Genomic DNA, 18,683 nt, shown 5'->3' on the forward strand with positions numbered 1-18,683 from the left:
TTTGTCCACCTCTGATCTAAGGTATTTGCACTACTACTAAGGGCTGCTATTATCACCATTATTAAAACATAAAGATTTCACTAGTTTAACTAAATTGGTGCAACATAACATCTTTAATTATACTGTACCAGTGCAACTTCATGTGTAGACCAAATTTATTTGTGAAAAGTACTGTATGAATGTGAGACTATGGAAGGATCTTGTATGGATTAATTGGCATTTTTGGGTGAGTTGTGGGGGCAAATCACTTTTGGAAAAATTTGTTCCTTGCTCCCAGTTTCAATTCACAGTCATCTTGAGTGGCCACATATTCCATTTGTTTCTGTTTTAAACTCCATCACTCTTTGCAGTCTGTGTAAAAGATGCATTGCAGCACATATCCTGGAAATGGGAAAGATATCTGCTTTCAAGATGGTAGTCCTGTTATGTATTCAGATACAATAGTCTTTCCTTCTTACTTTGACCTGGCAACGTCACCTCTGTTGCTAGTGCTTAATTTGTGCCAGGGCTGAACCTCTAGGCATGGCAGTTCATAGCCCCAGAACTCTGAGCTTGCTGCATCAGTTATGAAAGTAAAAAAAATTGCTTGAGCCATGGCACCTTTCTCTTTATAAATTAAGCAGTCTGCAGCATGCTTAATTCAAGGCTCCCATGTGAATGTAGGTAGGAGATACTTCTGAGTGACTGAGATGGCTGGGATTGTGCGTCAGAACTTTCATATTTTGGCACCGTAGTGGAAGTGGGCCGTCTTTCACAGGTGCTGAGCAGGTTCTACTGGAGGAAATGTGATGACATCTCCAAATCCCAACTTCAGTAAAATTGGGTGAATTATGAATTTATGAGCACGGCTTAAGGTACTTACAGTTCAAAATTTGGCCATAATTTGTAATTCAAGTGTGTGTGTCGGGGGGGGGGGGGGGAATCTTATGAGTTGAAAATGCAGGAAATATACACCCCTAGATATTGTGCTGTTCAACTCTACACTTGATTTTCTGAGTATTTTGGCTCTTACTGTTGAGCATGTTGCATTCTTCAGTGCCAGTACGCCCTGCCTCTGACCACAACTCAGGTTTATATTTGCTGTGCATATAGCTCTCTGTATGGAAAGTATTCAAACATACTTGTTTAACGTGTTTCCAGCTGAGTGCATAAACTGTGTATGATTGTATACTGTGTTTAGGTAATGCGTCTGGGGGCTGCACCTGCTAGTCTGAGCTTGCTGTCCATCCAAGTATTTGCTTCATCCTCGGAGAAGGAAACTCCAAAAAAAGAGTTGCTAAAAATTGATGAGGTAAGACCCTGCCGTTCTGGTTGTATTCATAGTGTTCTGGTGACGGTGGAGTAATGTTAGCAGATTAAGAAGCACATGTCTAACAGAGTAAGATCATTTACTTTGGGAGGGCAAAAATGTTTGCATGTCTGTCTTCATATTACAAGGAAAAAAGAATAATTAATTTAAACTTGCAATGCAAAAGTCCATAAGCTCTGCTTTTACTTTTCCTAACTATATGTTTTGAGGCCTGTTTGACATTTTGAGACTTGCTCATGTACAAAATACTGTAGTATTTTTCCATATCTAAAAACCTCTAATAAAATATTTTTCGTTGAGTAGCTTTCTAGCCTAAGGGCTAGTCTACACTTACGAGCCGGGTCGACGCGGTGAGTTCGACTTCTCGGAGTTCGAACTATCGCGTCTAATCTGGACGCGATAGTTCGAACTCCGGTACTCCACCACTGCAAAAGGCGGTGGCGGAGTCGACCTTGGAGCCGCGGACTTCAATTCCGCGGCGTCTGGACGGGTGAGTAGTTCGAACTAGGGTACTTCGAATTCAGCTACGCTATTCACGTAGCTGAATTTGCGTACCCTAGTTCGACCCCGCTTCTTAGTGTGGACCAGCCCTAAGAAAGCTGCCGATACTAGTATATCTAATCCACAGGAATGTCTTTATCTCCAGCAGAGACACTATGTGCTGTTTATATGAGGAGTTCTGTTGGCTTTCATTTGCAGGCTTACGTAAAGCAACAAAGCCAAAAGCTTGTCTATCTTAAAATACAACTGTAGAGATGAAACATGGTCCCTGCCCTCTCTGGTTTACAATCCTGCAATGCAGCCTACTAGCTTGCAATTCTACATGTGTACAGGGATCCCCAGACTTTGCACTGAAGGATCAGGGCTTAAATATGGACAAAACACAATGAACAACAACAGAAAAAAAATCAGGGTGAAAAGCAGGGTTACAGAAATAACAGCCTATGGGCACTTTAGTTGTACATTCATCTGGATAGCTGTTACTAAAAACATATTTATTTATACACTAAAGCTGCGTATGGATTGGCCGTTACCTCTTTTTTTGATCTGAATGGCTAGTCAAAATTTGAGGCCTTGTAAGTTGTTCCAGTTGGGAATAGAAACTGATCATGGAATCTGATATATTATTTGATGCCATCTTGTTCATTCACAAGGAACGTACAAAAGTGCTGCTTCTCCAAATGCAGGGGGAACACAACAAACCAGGGGATAACTTCTTTGCTTACAGCCCCAAGTCTGTTTAGACAGCACCAGACCCAAAAGATCTCTTCAGGCTTCTCCAAGAGTCCCTCTGTGGTTTAAACTGGTGCTTGGCTTGTTGCATTGACTTTTTTAAAAAAAAATTAGGAACATTTTGCACTCTAATACTTTTGACATTAAAGAATTATTATTCTTTCCTACAACTAAAAACGGCTTTTGGTTTGTTGAAATTTAAAGGGCTTAAATAAAAGTAGTTTTGGGGTAACACTAGGTATGAGAAATGTCAACCTAAAAAGGAACTTATTGGAGAGTATTGTGAGGGACTGAACTTAAGATTTAGAATGAAATGACTGTCAAGCTGCTTGTGTACTATGTCATCAAATCTGCAGTTTGTGTGTGTTATTACTTTAGGAAAATAAGTTGTCATACTTTGTTTAAAAAGAGTACTCATTATATATGCATTTTCTTGCATGCATTCCAATTAACTGGTTGTAAATCTCTGCCAAAACTTCTGCGGCTCATATTTAAGAAAATAAACAAGAGAGGACAATAGCATGTAAAATAGAATGAGTATTAAGGTATCAGTCTTCAGGTAGTGACACAAGTTTACTTTTTTTTTTTTAAAGGCTAATGTCCAATGACTATAGCTGTGAGTCTTTCACGGAGGTCAGGGAAGTCATGGATTCTGTGACTTCCGCAGTGGCTGGTGCCATGGCCCGAGCGGCTGGTGCAGCCCTGGGGTCAGCTGCACCAGCCACTGCTCCAGTGGCCCCAGGCAACTGGTCCCGGGCGCTGCCCCAGAGCAGTGGTCCAGGAGCAGCAGCACCTCCCCCCCACACCTGGAGGAGGAGCAGCATCCACTGGAGCACCCCTTCCTCCCCAGCACCTAAGATTTAGTTGGGGTATTTCTAGTAAAAGTCACGGACAGGACACTGGCTGAGACTTTTTGGTTATTGCTGTGACCTGTCCATGACTTTTACTAAAAATACCAGTGACTAAATCATAGTCTTACTAATGACATTAGGTGTGTCTTCATTATGTAAATACTACTTCTTTAGATGTCCCACCTATGTCATTTACAACAGTGTTGCTAATGCTGTCCATTACTACTGAAAGTAACAATTGCAACATCCAAAACATAGTACAATTTTCTGTAAATCTCAAATTCTCTGCTAAATAAAAAGCCCACCAGACTGTTAATTTAAAAACTACTTAAAGTCTTTAATAATGGCTTGGATAAATACAGAAAATGACTGCTCTAAGATCTAGTACACTTAATACAAACCCTGAGAACCAATATTGCTGATTAAGTATAGAAAACACTTCTCACAATTATGTATGTGATTTTTGGGACCAAATGAGTCTGATGTTCTGTTTCTAAACCTGTAATTGGATTAGCCATCAACTTGTTTGGCTGAACAGAGGAGCAATTAGTAAGGCTCTCCTCATGATGTGTAATTATTCGTTAATTCACATAGAGTTCTCAAGCTTGACTGTATTTTTATTATGTCTTGTAGTATCATTTACATTGCGCTAGGCACCGTTGAATTATACAGCTCCTGCTCTGAGGACTTCCTTGTACAAGTCTACCTTTTTAACCTCTTGTTTGCAAATATTCACAGCTTTCACTCTACTCCTGTCCAACTCACGAGTCTAAATATGTGGAGGAACCACACACCCAGTTGGAAGAGGGGATCTCGTATTTGCGGCATTCTGTGGCGCCATATACAGCTTGGTGTCAGGTATAGCAGTTTTAACTTATGGAAGTACTCATATGTTTCCGTAGTTAAGGATGATTGAGGATTTTGCTTATGACAGGACATTAAAACCTGTCTTGATCTGAATTAGTGAATTGCTTTAAAAAAAAAAAGGCAGAAACATCTCTGAGGGGTCTGAATATTTAAAGATATTTTAGTCATTAGGAAGTGTTTCTGGAAAAAGAAATGGTTCTTTTTTTTCCTGCAATTGTGCATGGTGTATTTTACCAAATCTTGTACCCCTTTTTGGCCCAAAAAAACAACCAAAAAGCTTTAGAATCCTTCCCCCCCAAACTTCTAAACTCAACCTTGATCTCCCTTGTCTGAGCTGCAAAAACCTTCCCTTCTCCGCCCCCCAGTCTTTTAGCTCTTAAGTTTTTAACAATTTCTCCTTATCTTAAAAATAGCAGAGTTGCTATCAACCCCCAATTCCCCTATCTTTGTGTAGGTTGTTGCCTTTTGTGGCAGTTAGCAGGGAAAAGGAAGGAGGAAGTTAGATTACTGCAATATACATAACAAATCGTATAATATAGAAAATTGTATAGCATATGCAAAGCATTGTGATCCTCTGTACAGATCATTTTAACCTAGATTTTCTGTTATTCTCTCAAGTACAATTAAATTCTGTACAATACAAGTTAAAGGACTGAACAACAATATAAAAAAGGAGGCCCTTCAGGCTCTTAAAGCTGGTCACATGCCCTTGCATGCTTCGATGAATCAAAGCAGGAGCCATTACCTATACTCTGACTAAAATATTGACAGGAAAATCCATCAGGTGGGGATAAGCTTCTTCCATGACCCATTGTGTGTGTTGATGGGCCGTCAACTTGAATAGTCTACATCTGGTCTAGCCAGCACATTGTGACTAAAGTACCTCCTGGGCGTTACCCAGAAGCAAATGAAAATGATACATGTGTACAAATAGGAATCAAATTCAACATAATTTGTACAAGATTTGTTACAATTATATAACTGTGGTAGCAAAAATCATCTACCTGGTCAAATTTTAAGCATATAATGTCACACCTCCGAGGCCACCTCACTATGGGAGGTCTGATAGCCTAGTTACACACCTAGGGACAACAGTGTTAGTAATGCAGTGAACGCAGGCTTAGTGAAAGAATGTGTTAGACACAAATGCTTTTACTTTCTAAACAGCACAAGAATTACATACAGCTCTTGGGAAAACGACAAACCCCTGAACGTGGTCCCCTTCAGCCTGACCTCACCACATTTTTGAACTTTGGATTCGGTCCAATTCTTAGGCCAGACAGCTCTTCATGCTTGGCCCAGCATTCTGCATGTGACAATGGAATGGACTCCTTTGCTTAGGACATTCCTCTTTTTAAAACAACCTCTGACGCATTTCTTGCCCCTGCTCTTCCCCGGGGGAATTTCCAGGCTCTAAGCTATGGTTGTCCCCCTCATGGCTTCTGGGTAGAGTCTCATTCAAAGTCATTGGCCTGTTGGTTGCTAATCTTTGTTTCACTAGGGTACAACCAATGTCCCTTGATTGCTCTGTCACAGCTTGCTAGACAGTCTATCCCAGTGGTCCCCAACCTTTTCGTCTGGCGGACCGTGGCGGCGGTCGAGCATCCGTCGAAATGCCGCCAAATTTCGGCAGCGACGCCTCTCGATGACGCCACTTGTCAGTGGCAAGTGACGTCATCGAGAGGCGTCGCTGCCGAAATGCCACCGAAATTTGGTGGCATTTCAGCGGATGCTCAACCGCTGGCCAGGACGTGGGCGCATTTGGGGACCCCTGGTCTTTCCACCTAGTTGTCTAATCCCTGCTACAAAATGGATGCACAACAATGCCACGCTAAAGAGGGCAGTCAAAATGGAGGTTGAAATACATGGCCTTTTCAAAATAAAATGGATTTTCCAATTTGACACTGACATAATCCCTGACGTGTCATACCCTTTACTGTGGTATTTCGGCTTCCATGTTAAATGGGATCTGAAAGGCTTTCTGCTTATGACTGTTTACATGCAGGGTCTGACCTCTTTAAATTCCTGTGTTCTATTGGTTGCCTGGAACAACCAGTGTAAACATCATGCTGGGAGTGGAACTTCAGAGAGGACTGACCTGTCTGGAAATTCAGTTGGACTGACTCAGAGTACTTACTGTTCTGTACTGTAAGGCTCTGCGGTCTGTTAATCTCTTACTCTGCCTTATTTTTGTTTACACAGTAAACTGATAGCTTTCCTGTCTGCAATATCACCATACTGTGGTGTTTTTAACAGACATAGTTGACACAGTAGGCAAGGAAAGTGCCTGATTTTAGGGTCTTGATTCAGACTTTGATCTCAAGGAGAGCTTTTCTCCCATTGTGTTACAGAAAGTAGCATTTTGGGGTGTCTCTTTCAGATATTTAAAAATTGTTTTTATCCAGAAAACAAATGAAAACCAGTTTTGAGTAGATTCATGTACCATTTTATGCCTTTGATAATTGTTAACTGTTAGAAAAATTGTTTAAAAGGCTATTTCAACTATTTAAAGCTGTAAAACGGAGAGCATCATACTCTGCATGGCAGAAGTTCAGGCTTTTATTAACATGCTATAAAATCTTTAGACCTTGCTCTTTTGTACCAGCTGATAACATAACCAACTCCCGTAAACTGATTGATTTATGCTTAAATCTACCCCATGTGAACTCTTTCTCCATGGTAGATTTTTGTTGTTGTTACTGCTGCAAATAAATGAGAGCCCTAAAGATATTGTTCCTTTACTCAGTATACTAATTTAGTCCTTTTATTTCCCTGTACCTGGAATTTAGGGTGTAAAATTATTTAAGTGATATTGCAAGATTGTTCTCTACATCTTAACTCTAGGAATGTGTGTGTTACCTATTGATTTGTCTACCTCTGTAGAGGTAATTTTGTGCAGTATCTCCCTGTAAATATTAAGATGTTCTTCTTCTCTCGAGGCAGGCATCAGTGCATTTGTATGATTAAGTTTCTCAATAGCTGAAGAATAAGAGAAGTGTGAATTCTTGCTTCATGAGCTGAGTGCTTCCAGTACAGGAGAAGTCTCGAAATTATTCCTGCAGTTGAGACAACTATCATAGCTCCAGTACTGAGCATCTGGACTAATTCACTTTTTCATGAATTAAATTGGCGTCCGTATGCATTTAACCCTCATATCCTCCAAGAATACTGTTATACCAATTTGTCATCATCTAGTCTGGTGAAAGAGAAAATAACTGTTCAAAATCATTAATGTGTCTCCATGGATCACTAGCAATGAGTTATTCTATAGCTATGTGGCCTTCCTCTTCTGTGCTAACTCATTTATTTTGTAATGCATAGATATGCCAAGATACCTGAGCATGATGTGGTAGGAGAGCAGCTGCATAATTCCTTAATTTCTGCTCTGTCATCAGGATCTTGGTGCAGTGCTAAATTTTGTCTTCTCTTCATTTTTGAGGCAGTGGACACAATCTTCATTCAGAATTTACAGTTGAAAATATTGCTTGCTGTGTTTAATGTCAAGTGTAAAACTAGGCAAACAGAACTATGAGTGGAGATGGGAACAGAAGGGAAGAGGTCTTGGTAGCATGGATAAAATCAGAACTGCACATATGTACCAGAGAAGTCCCTTTAGTTTTCTGAATATTCTATGCTGACTGTGAGATCATTCAGTTTTGGCAGAAAACAATGCTTAATTTTGTTTGCTGATTTGATCTTGAATAAAAAGACCTGCAAGCATATTTAACAGTCTCGAACATACAAGGCTGCTGTGCCTGAATTGACATGGAACGTATAAAATGAATGTTGTCACTCTTCATCAGGTTATTATAATCAACAGTTACTTCAGTTTTGCTACTGTATATTCTTTTTTTTTCCTTTTTTTTCCCTCCAGGATCTTTACACTAACGCTATGCCCAAAGTAGAAAGAACTGTTGAACGTGGTAGAGGTAAATCAGCTTACATTTTTCTTTACTAATAGGTAAGATGCTTGATAGGGAAAAATTATGATGTATGGCTATGGTTACATGTGCTTTCTCTTAGCTCAAAGCTCCATTAAACATTATTCAGCACTTCAAATCTTTCTGCTATTTGTTCTGTGGATTTCTTGGATTTCTTTTGTGGAGCATCATGGTATTATGTTTTTGATAATTAAAAGCATAGTCCTGTGTCTATCGTAAACAGTGCAAGAGTAAGGGCTGATCTACATCAAAACTTAAGCAACATAGCTGGGTTGAACTAGGGGTTTAAAAAAATTAAGATGTAGTTAAACTGACCAAATCCCCAGTATAGACACAGCTAGGTCATCCTCGTTCCTTTCTCTCAAGGAGGTGGATTAACTACAGCAATGGAAAAACCACTTCTGTCTCTGTAGCAAGTGTCTGCATTATGGCACTATACAGGCACATCTGCAGTATTCGTGGTGTGAACAGGCTCTAAGTAATGGATCCACATAAAGAACATCCACGGTATAAGTTAAAGGGGCATCTAGGATAATTGGGCCAAGCAGGGAACAAGATGCTATCTGTTCACGGACAGCCATACTGAAGCCAATGCAAATCACTCTGTGAAAGTAGTAGAATCTACAAATAGCTTTATTTGGCCTTACCTGTGTCATTCAGGATTAGTTGGCCAAAATCTGACCTCTCCAATCTCACTATGGGATTGCCTGGGTTGGTGGGACATGAGAGAAGACAGAAACCACTCACACAACTTAATTCACGCGCTAAAACTAAGCACACTTTGGCAGTGTTCTCAAATTAATCTGAGCTGGCCGTTTTAAATTCAGTAACTGAATCTGCACATTTCTCATCTCTCTAAACTAAACTGTCCCAATCTATTTCTGCTATATCTTTGAGATAGGGTGACCAAAGCGGACTTCAGTGAGGCACCACCTGGGCATAGGGATCTGCTAGCACAGTGTTGGGGCACAAGAAAGGATGTGATAGCTTTGAGACTTTTTTTTATTTTGCCCCTAAATCAGCCTTTCTTATTTACCAGTTCTTGTACTACAGAAACAAGATGATGTTCAGTTAAATTGAACAGCCACAAACACATACAAGGAAATACCTTTTACACACTGTCCCAAATAACCCTTGGGAGCTTATTGCCTCAAGATTATTTTGAGGCCAAGAATTAATAAAATGATAACATATTTATTTGGATATTGATTACATCCACCCTTGAATCAGATAAGCTGATAACTGTTAGAGATGTAACATTTCTGTTCTTCAGAGCATAGATGTATTACTAACTGATGATACTAGATAGAAACTTCCTCTAAAGGCAGTTTATTCCACAATTATAACTTTCTTGCATCTCCTGAAGCATCTGGGACTGGCCACTGTTAGAAACAGGAGGCTGGACTATTGCTCTAGTCTTGGCAATTCCTATTGTGACAATGAAAGAAAAAGAATCAACTTTTAAATTACCTTAATTCTGAGGCCTGGTGCAGCAAGGGATTATCTAAGTTTATATACATGCACAAGTCAGGAGGCAGGGAACACTTTTTTATGTTGTATACTTTTAATGGCAAGTTAAAATAATTGTTCGGATTTCATTTTTAACTGAAATTGTGTGAATGGGGAAGTAAAATAAATGCACAGTTGTCTTCCTGGTTTTGTCAGCTGACTAAAACATAAAGCGTAACAGATGACAAAACCACAAGAGGTTTTGTAGTGGAGAATGGCAGACAGCAAACTGCAGGAAACTCAGCTAACGGGGAAATGAAATTGTATGCATAACCAGATGGCAACAGGATATAAACGTAATTGTTTTGTAAATATCAGCACTATTTATGCAACTGATGAGAATCTAATAAGCTAAAGTTGAGTTATGGACTGATTTCCTTCCTTCCAAATTACACCAGTTTCTGAAAACATTTTTTGTGTAGTACACTAATTTTAAAAATTGTTCTACAATGCTGATGTTTTGTTAAGTGGCAGGAGGTCAAGGGGAGGGGAGCCCCTTCTGGCTTAATAAATGAGTGTCCATAGATCATTGCATTCCAGTACTTACTAGTGTGTGTTATTAGTGCGGCACACTTGAATAATTATACTGTTTTTGGAAATTTTAGTAAAACTGCATTCCATTTTCTGAAACGTAAATATCTGCTCAGACTGGAAATAGTGAAATTGTTTTCTCGCGTACACACACACAAAACTTGTTACAAAGTGTGTGTGTGTGTGTGTATATATATATATATTTAAAAATTAACTTAAAGAATAAGTATTAATCTAGCAAACTCTAAAAATACAAGATTTTTACATGCGCTTTCCTGAAATGGACGGACTCTAAAGACTTTTTTTTTTCCTCCACACCTATCTTTATATTGTATTGGGAAATAAGGACTTTAACACAATCAAGAGGTAGCTAGAACCATTAGATTGTGACATTCTGCAAAATGACTCTGCTTCTACTGCAGGAAGCCCACAGCTTTGATGGTATATAGAACCCATTACTGTGCCAGTCAATCTGTCACCTAAAAACACCCTTACAAAAGCAATTTGAAAAAGCGAAATGCTGCTACGAACAGATCCTGTTTTCCAAGGCAAATGATAACATGTAACAGTCTGCATGAAAAATATGTGCCTCCTAGAACTTTCAAGAAACATTAATAATGTTTCATTTAATATCCCCTAAATAAATGAAGCAACAGCCTCCCAGTTCATCAACAAGTAGTTCATATGTGTGTCAATAGAGAAGATTGCAAAAGTTGTACATTTTTGCCACTAGAGCCAAAAAATACATGACAGTTAAAATAGTGTTTAACAACACTTTGTTTTGTAACATTTGCTCGTATGTGTTAATGGTTCGTTTTCATCATAAGGTTTTTCCATTACATTGATGCATTGTGGTCTGATTTCATTTTAGAAAGTTGTGAATTTCTCAAAAATCCCCCGCCAGGATTTTACCCAAGGCTTGGTGTCATTGGTTTTGCTGGAATTGTTGGACTGTTTCTTTCTAGAGGTAGGCGCTCTTTTCAAATGGCTTATTTTATGACGTTGAGGTAAATCATTTAAACATCCAATAAAAATGAATACATCTTTAACTACAATATGTGCAATTAAATCAGGACTCAGAAATGTATCTTGACGCACATTATTTCTGTTACAAAGGTTTTTTTATATTGTTTAATTTCAGAGTTATGGATTCTGTTGGTTACAGAAATTTGGTCTATAAAAGACACCACTACTGAATGGCGCTTATAGTAATAATATGATAAAATCTAATGGGAACACCAGAATTGCAATTTGTTATTAACCAAATTTAATGCTAAAGCATTCAGCTTATAAAACTAATCTTTTTCTTGATTTAGTTGTATCACCACTTCGCCTCACAGTCCCAGTCCCAGTATCAGGCCTGGTCTACGCTGTGTGTGTGTGTGTGTGTGTGTGTAAATAGATCTAAGTTAGGCAACTTCAGCTACATCAATAACGTAGCTGAAGTCGACGTACTTAGATTAACTTACTGTGGTGTCTTCACTGGGTCAAGTCGACTGCTGCCGCTCCTCCATTTACTCCGCCTTGCACCTCTCGTGGTGGTGGAATACAGGAGTCAATGGGAGAGCGATCGGGGATCGATTTATCACGTCTTGATTATACACAATAAATTGACCACTGCTGGATCGATTGTTGCCCACCGATCCGGCAGGTAGTGTAGATATACCCTCAGTGTGGTAGCATGTTTTTTGAAAAAAAATAGTAATTTTTAGTTAATGACTTAAGGGAAATTGGATGCATTTCTTAAAAAATTGCAGACTTTTTTTTTGTCATAAGTATTCAATTAATTTAAACATGGCATTTTGAATATTGTTACTGTGAAGATTTTGCTTTGTAGTACTTTAGCAGATAATGCTCTCTGAAGTGTGCATCATTCAGTTTACAAAGACAGTTTCCAATAAGCAGCTATTCCTTTACAGTTTACTTCACGAAATTAAGGAGACTATCCAGTTATGAACTAGTGATTAAAGGGACACTGCCAATTCCTCTGATGGTTTTCTTTAAAATTATTTTAAATTAGTTTTTGTGCTCCTCTGTTGGTTTAGAAAGGGCCTTTGGATGGGCCTGAAAGCTACATAATCAAATACGCTTATGCACCCACTCCCTCCTCCACCCCCTTTTGCTGTCTGGGCTCACACTTGCTTCTGCTTGCCACTTGTTCTTTCAGTTTCAGCTCTGATAATTCTATTACATATGGTGAAGACTCTTCTCCAGGGCCTATAGCTGTCAGCAAACAATAAAGCTGACTGTAAAGTAAATAAATTGAAAAAAATAGTTTTTTTCCTTTAATCTTTATTACATACTAGGAGTTAATTTTAACCACAGTAGGCAAAAAAAACCCCAAACATTTGGTTCTGAAACTTTTTTTAAGTTGACTGCGTCCCTTTAATTGGCAAGTTAACTGACAAAGCAAGGTTCTTGCATGTTATTGTGGTCTCATCTCTTCGCAGAGCTTTCCTAGAAGTAAGTTACAGATAATGTAACATGTTTATACATATTTTGCAGTGTAGAAATTCAATATAACATTTAATTGCTTTGCTTAAAAAATAGTATATTTGTGCTTTGTTAGGAAAGGGAATTTGAAATACAATAGAACCTCAGACTTGTGAGCACCTCAAGAATGGAGGTTTTTCATAGCACTGACATGTTTATAACTCAGAACAAAACATTATGGCTGTTCTTTCAAAAGTTTACAACTAAACATTGACTTAATATAGCTTTGAAACTTTACTATGCAGAAGAAAAACGCTGCTTTTAACCATCTTAGTGCAAATGGAACAAGCACAGAAAGAGTTTCCTTGCCTTGTCAAATCTTTTTTTTTTTTTAATACTTTCCCTTTATTTATAACAGGGTTTAAAAGGGAACTAGATGAATTCATGGAGGTTAAGTCCATTAATGGCTATTAGCCAGGGTGGGTAAGGAATGGTGTCCCTAGCCTGTTTGTCAGAGGGTGGAGATGGATGGCAGGAGAGAGATCCTTGATAATTACCTGTTAGGTTCACTCCCTCTGGGGCACCTGGTATTGGCCACTGTTGGTATACAGGATACTGGGCTGGATGGACCTTTGGTCTGACCCAGTACGGCCGTTCTTATGTTCTCATTTTTTTAGTAGTTTACATTTAACACAGTACTGCCCTGTATTTGCTTCCTTTTTTTTTTCCTGGTCTCTGCTGTGGCCTGCTTGCGTACTTCCAGTCCAAATGAGGTGTGTGGCTGACCAATCAGTTTGTAATTCTGGTGCTCAGAACTCTGAGGTTCTAGTCTATGTTCATTTTTGTAGAAGTTCTTAGTATGTGACACTACTTAACTGTATCTGTGGTGAATCATTATGTTGATACGGATTAATGCTATAACTCTATAGGAAATATTGTTGATATGGTATGCACAGTCAAATGGTGTTTTCATTAACAAAATCAGAAATGAGCAGTTCTTTGAACAAACTGGAAGTGATGTGTGACTACAGCAGACAAATGTATTAACACTTCTCCAATTAAATTTGTTTTGATTATTCTCTGGCAGTGAACAAACACACTGCTTAGCATTCATGATGGTATTTAATGAGAAGAACATTGCCAGATCATGATTGTAGATGTTTTTTCTTAAAGTTCCAACTTCAGAAGTCATGTGATTATGAGAGAATCTATTTTCATTTTTTTAAAAAAAGGGAAAAAATGTATTGCCATTGGGGTTGTGGAAAATGTATACCCTAAAGGCTTAAGAACTAGAAAATAAATAAAAAGAACCCATAATTTTATCTTTTTAACCCCATCTTATGATTTTAGGGTGGACCTGATTTGAAATGCAAATCGCGTACTCACAATACAAAAATCAAAGCACTTTATTTTCGCATCTGAACTTGAAATGTCAAGAAGCTAGTTTACAATGATTTTTAACTTTGAAGTATATAATGAGTAAGGCTACGTTTTAGTCATGGGTATTTTTAGTAAGTCATGGACAGGTCACTGGCAGTAAACAAAAATTCATAGTCCATGACCTGTCCATGACTTTTACTATATACCCCTAACTAAAACTTGGGCCTGGGTGCTGGGTGGGGATGGGGATGGCCCAGGATCCCTGCTAGGAATAGGGGGCGGCCTGGGACCTCTGCTGGTGTATGTGGGGGGGGCTGGCAGGCTCCCTACCCGGCTCCGACCAGCGTGTCCCTGCAGCTCTTAGGGGACTGGCGGCCGGGGGGCTCTGCACGCTGCTCCTGCCACTAGCACCAGCTCCTCAGCTCCCATTGGCTGGGAACCGCAGCCAGTGGGAGCTGCAGTGGTGGCACCTGCGGACATGGGCAGTGCGTGGAGCACCAGCTGCTGTAGAAGTCACGGAATCCATGACCTCCGTTACAAACATGCAGCCTTAATAATGAGTCCAACAGGAAGAAAACCTATATCACAAGCGTACATGTGGTAGAACTGTATTTATGGTAGCTGGTAAAGGCTGGTCTCTGTTATAGAACACACCTTCTGCTTGATATGCCAAATGCATTCTATTTTAGCATGTTAGAAGCATTTACATTCATTTTATGAACAGAATTTTATATAATTCTCATAGCAATATTTCTTTATATTTTTAAAGTAAAGGTCTTGGTTATTCCACCGGTAAAAATTTTTTGAATCCCCACATCAGATTTAATTATGAGGTAGTTATCACTGAAAGATTCTGTTAAAAAGTACTTCTCAAAAGAGTGAAAAATTAGTACATCGGTCTAATATGATTGTTTCTTGGGAAAGTAGTTAAACTAAACAATTACTGATGTGGTAAAGTATAATGTACCTAATGAATGATTATATATAAAAAAGTACAGTTACGCTATCCAAGTTTCTGGAGAATGTGTACTCTAACAGAAAATATTTTCTTCCGTGGAACAGGCTCAAAAATAAAGAGGTTGGTGTATCCAGTGGGCTTCATGGGGATTGGTGCCTCGCTATATTATCCACAACAAGCTGTTGCTATTGCAAAGGTCAGTGATTACACTTTTAGGTGTGGGAAAACCCCCCCCTTACTTCCTGTCACTTATTTCTTCATATCTTCAAATTAGTGAGTAAATCATTTTTATTTAAGGGTTGTCAGCAGGCTTGGCCTTCATACAATGAAGGCAGATACATTTCTTCTTCCAAGGAGCTTGCAGTTTAAATTGGACATAAACTGGGTGAAGTGATTTAAATCAAAATGATTTAAATCAGTGAACAGGAAACCTGATGTAAATAATCAATTTTAATTATGTTTTGCATTTGTACTGTTTACTTTCCTAAAGAAATGTTGATTCTCATTGGTTGGTAACTATTAAAACATGTTTGCAACTAAATATAGCATTTATACTAAATTTGGTGCTTCTTTTTGTTCACTGATAGGATACACTGAATCTCGACACATTTATTCTTCTTCGACTGCTTGCTCATGTCGATTCCATTTTAGGTGTGTGCATGCCCACATGCACAGTTGTCAGAGAGTTCTGCCTTAGCAGTATCTGTAGGGCCGGCTGTGATGCCCACTGGAGTGGTGTTCCCATGTGGTGGTATATCAGGCATCGCCGGCCCTATGTCCTCTTCAGTTCCTTCTTACCTTCTGTGACAGTTGGCTGCAGCGCCTTGTCTTGCTTCGCAAGAGCAGCAGCAAATATCCATTGACTGGTTTAGTGGTTGTTGTACATAGTTTTTTAGATAGTTAGTCGATAGTGTTAGTTATTCAGGAGAGTCCCAGTGGGGATTTTCCCCCAGCAGGGCTTGCCCGTTCCCCCGGCTTCAAGACGTGTGCATCATGCAGCAGGTTAATGCCTTAAGTGTCTGGGTGAAGGCCACAGAGAAGACATCTGTAAGAACTTTTGCCCGTGGACCCAGACAGAGTGGGATATCTGCTTGAGGGTGTTATTGATGGAGGCAGCTCTTTGTCCGGTGTCAGAACCCTCCACCGCAGCACTCACGGCCAGCACTTCGGCTTCTGCATGCAGTGCGGCGCCGGGCTCAACTCAGCACTGTTCCTTTTGCCTGTGCTGAAAAAGAGACTGAAGAAAAGAAGCTCCTTGCACTGAAGGAGAGAGGGGCCTCACGCAAAGGATCTCTGTCAGGCCAAACAACCACTATGGGGAGTAATGGGGGTACTGCAGAAGTCAGACCCAGCAGCCCTGCCAAGGACCCACCCCGGGCAGAGGCAGGGATTCCCAGCCAGTTATTGAGCCTTCAGGGCCCTAAGTGGTCCTGGCAGCTAAGGAGCAAGGCTGACCAGCTCCACAGGTGCCATGCCAGGTGATGGATATGGCTCCGCTTGTGGCACCAAAGGGGAAAGCCACTGGGGTGCTGCAGCATAGACTGAAGGAACACCCTAGGTCACCGGATCGCAGGCACAAATCCCCGTCACTGCGACCTCGGGATCTGGCACTGCAGCCTAGCTCATCTGCCAGAAGGTGTAGCTCTCCATCGAGATCCCCTCCTACTAGGCGAGGGACTCTGGGCTCATGGCGCCTGTACTGACGGCTGTCTGGCCATTGGTCACCTAGATGCCAAACACCCTCTCCCAGAAGGTATCCTTGTCGTCTGACTCTGTCCTGGAGGGATCATTCGGGATCTTGGTGTCGCCCCGGTAGTGTTCCTCTGGCAGGCGGCACTACTACCCGTCACCCCTGTCGATTTGCCTACAAGGGTCAATAGGCAGACCCAGGCCTCAACGGCCCCGCCATGGTCACTGGAGGGACAGTGGTCAGGGTCAGACCATGATTTTAGCCCATTGCTGAGATAGGGTGACTCCCCTCTAATGCGGGGACCGAGGCGGCTCTGGCCATGGTGCCAACGCAACAGGGGCTGTGGCCCCCACAGTGGTCTTACTGGAACCCGTGGGGGGTGCCGGTAATGCTGGTCCAGTACTCTCAGCCCTCCCTGGCCGAATCGGACAAACCAGCCGAGGTACCACCGGTACCGCAATCGGAACACGGTACGGCAGCAGAAGCAGATCCCGCGCACTGTACCCTGACGCCAAGGGAGCCCCTCTCCGACAAAGGAGGGGATGACACCATCCCTCAGGCGACACAATCGTCCTCATCGTCCACGGACAAGGCAGTGTCCGGACTCTCCCACACCAGCAGTCCCCTGGACGATTTTAAGGAGCACCAGGCCCTCCTTAAACGGGTGGCTGACAGCGTTGGCCTGCACATTGAGAAGGTCACTAAGGAGGCAGACAACCTCTTCAATGTCATCTCAGCCACCACACTGGCAATAATTGCATTGCCCGTCTACCCAGGGGGGCTCAAAACAGCCCAATTGGTGTGGCAAATGCCCTCATCTATTCCGCCAACCTCAAAGAAAGCGGAAAAGAAAGACTATGTCCCTTCAGAGGGCTTCAAGTATCTGTATACTCATCCCCCTTCAGCAGCATTGGCCATGTCTGCAGTGAACGAAAGGGACAGGCAGAGCCACCCTAGCGGAACGCTGAAAAATAAGGAAGCCAGGAGACTCGACTTATTCAGCAGGAAAGTTTTATTCGATGGCCAGCTTACAGTTTAGGGTCTCTTAATCACTAGGCCCGGCTGGGATGTTATAACTTTAACCTATGGGACTCCCTTAATAAGTTCATGGAGGCCCTCCCACAGGATCGTGCCCAAGAGTTTGCCGCGTTGGTGAGCGAAGGCACGGCGGTGGCCGGTCGAGTCCTCCAGATTGCCACGGACGCCATCTGGCGAGTCCTCCAGATGGACTCGGTTGCCAGGGTGGTCGTGTCGGTGGTGGCCATGCGACGCAGCTCTTGGTTGCAGGCTTCTGGGCTGTCCCAGGAGATGCAGACCATAATCCAGGACCTGCCATTTGAGGGTTTGTGGCTCATTTCTGAGCTAACTGACTCTAGGCTCCATGGGATGAAGGACTCCCGAGCCACCCTCCAGTTCCTGGGCTTGCACACCCCTCAGCAGTCCAGGAAGCCATTCCATCTTCCACCTCCTCCTCCTCCGACGCAGTCTCGGTCCTGGGCAGTCCCAGGTCTGATTCTTACTGGAGAAAGGACTAGGACAAAGGGCCTAAGAGATGCTACCTGTCCTCTTCCTGCCCGACTGCCCAACCTAACCCTCCCAAAAGTCAGGGAGGCCAGAAGCAGTCATTTTGAGGATGCACTCGAGGATGGCGCCCCAGTCAATCTACTGGATCTAACCCTCCCTTTTCTCAACTGCCTCTGCCCTTTCCAGTCAGCCTGGTCCTGTGTCACCTTGGACCACTGGGTGCTAGATACGGTTTCTTCAGGCTACACCCGGAAGTTTATAGCCAACCATCTCTCCCACCCCACTTCCCTGTTCCTCTTCAGACCCTTATCATGAGCAATTCCTCATTCAGGAGGTCAAAAACCTTCTGCGCCTGTGGGAAGTGAAAAAGGTTCCATGGAACGTGGAAGGCAGAGGCTTCTACTCTTGCTACTTCCTAATTCCTAAGGCAAAAGGGGGCCTCAGACCCATCCTAGAC

The 18,683-nt window shown here is 41.6% G+C and overlaps 1 protein-coding gene across 2 annotated transcripts in view; it reads left to right on the top strand.

Moving 5' to 3' along the window:
* Window positions 1-18,683, top strand: part of APOO (apolipoprotein O) — a 76,259-nt gene that overhangs the window by 23,147 nt on the left and 34,429 nt on the right. For both annotated transcript variants that reach the window (XM_045008421.1, XM_045008498.1), the window contains exons 2-6: window positions 1,181-1,291; window positions 4,132-4,251; window positions 8,135-8,189; window positions 11,113-11,208; window positions 15,117-15,208. In XM_045008421.1, the coding sequence (XP_044864356.1) occupies window positions 1,181-1,291; window positions 4,132-4,251; window positions 8,135-8,189; window positions 11,113-11,208; window positions 15,117-15,208 (474 nt within the window). The remainder of the gene's footprint in view (window positions 1-1,180; window positions 1,292-4,131; window positions 4,252-8,134; window positions 8,190-11,112; window positions 11,209-15,116; window positions 15,209-18,683) is intronic.

Source organism: Mauremys mutica, chromosome 1, assembly GCF_020497125.1.
Source record: "Mauremys mutica isolate MM-2020 ecotype Southern chromosome 1, ASM2049712v1, whole genome shotgun sequence".
Lineage (NCBI taxonomy): Eukaryota > Metazoa > Chordata > Testudines > Geoemydidae > Mauremys > Mauremys mutica.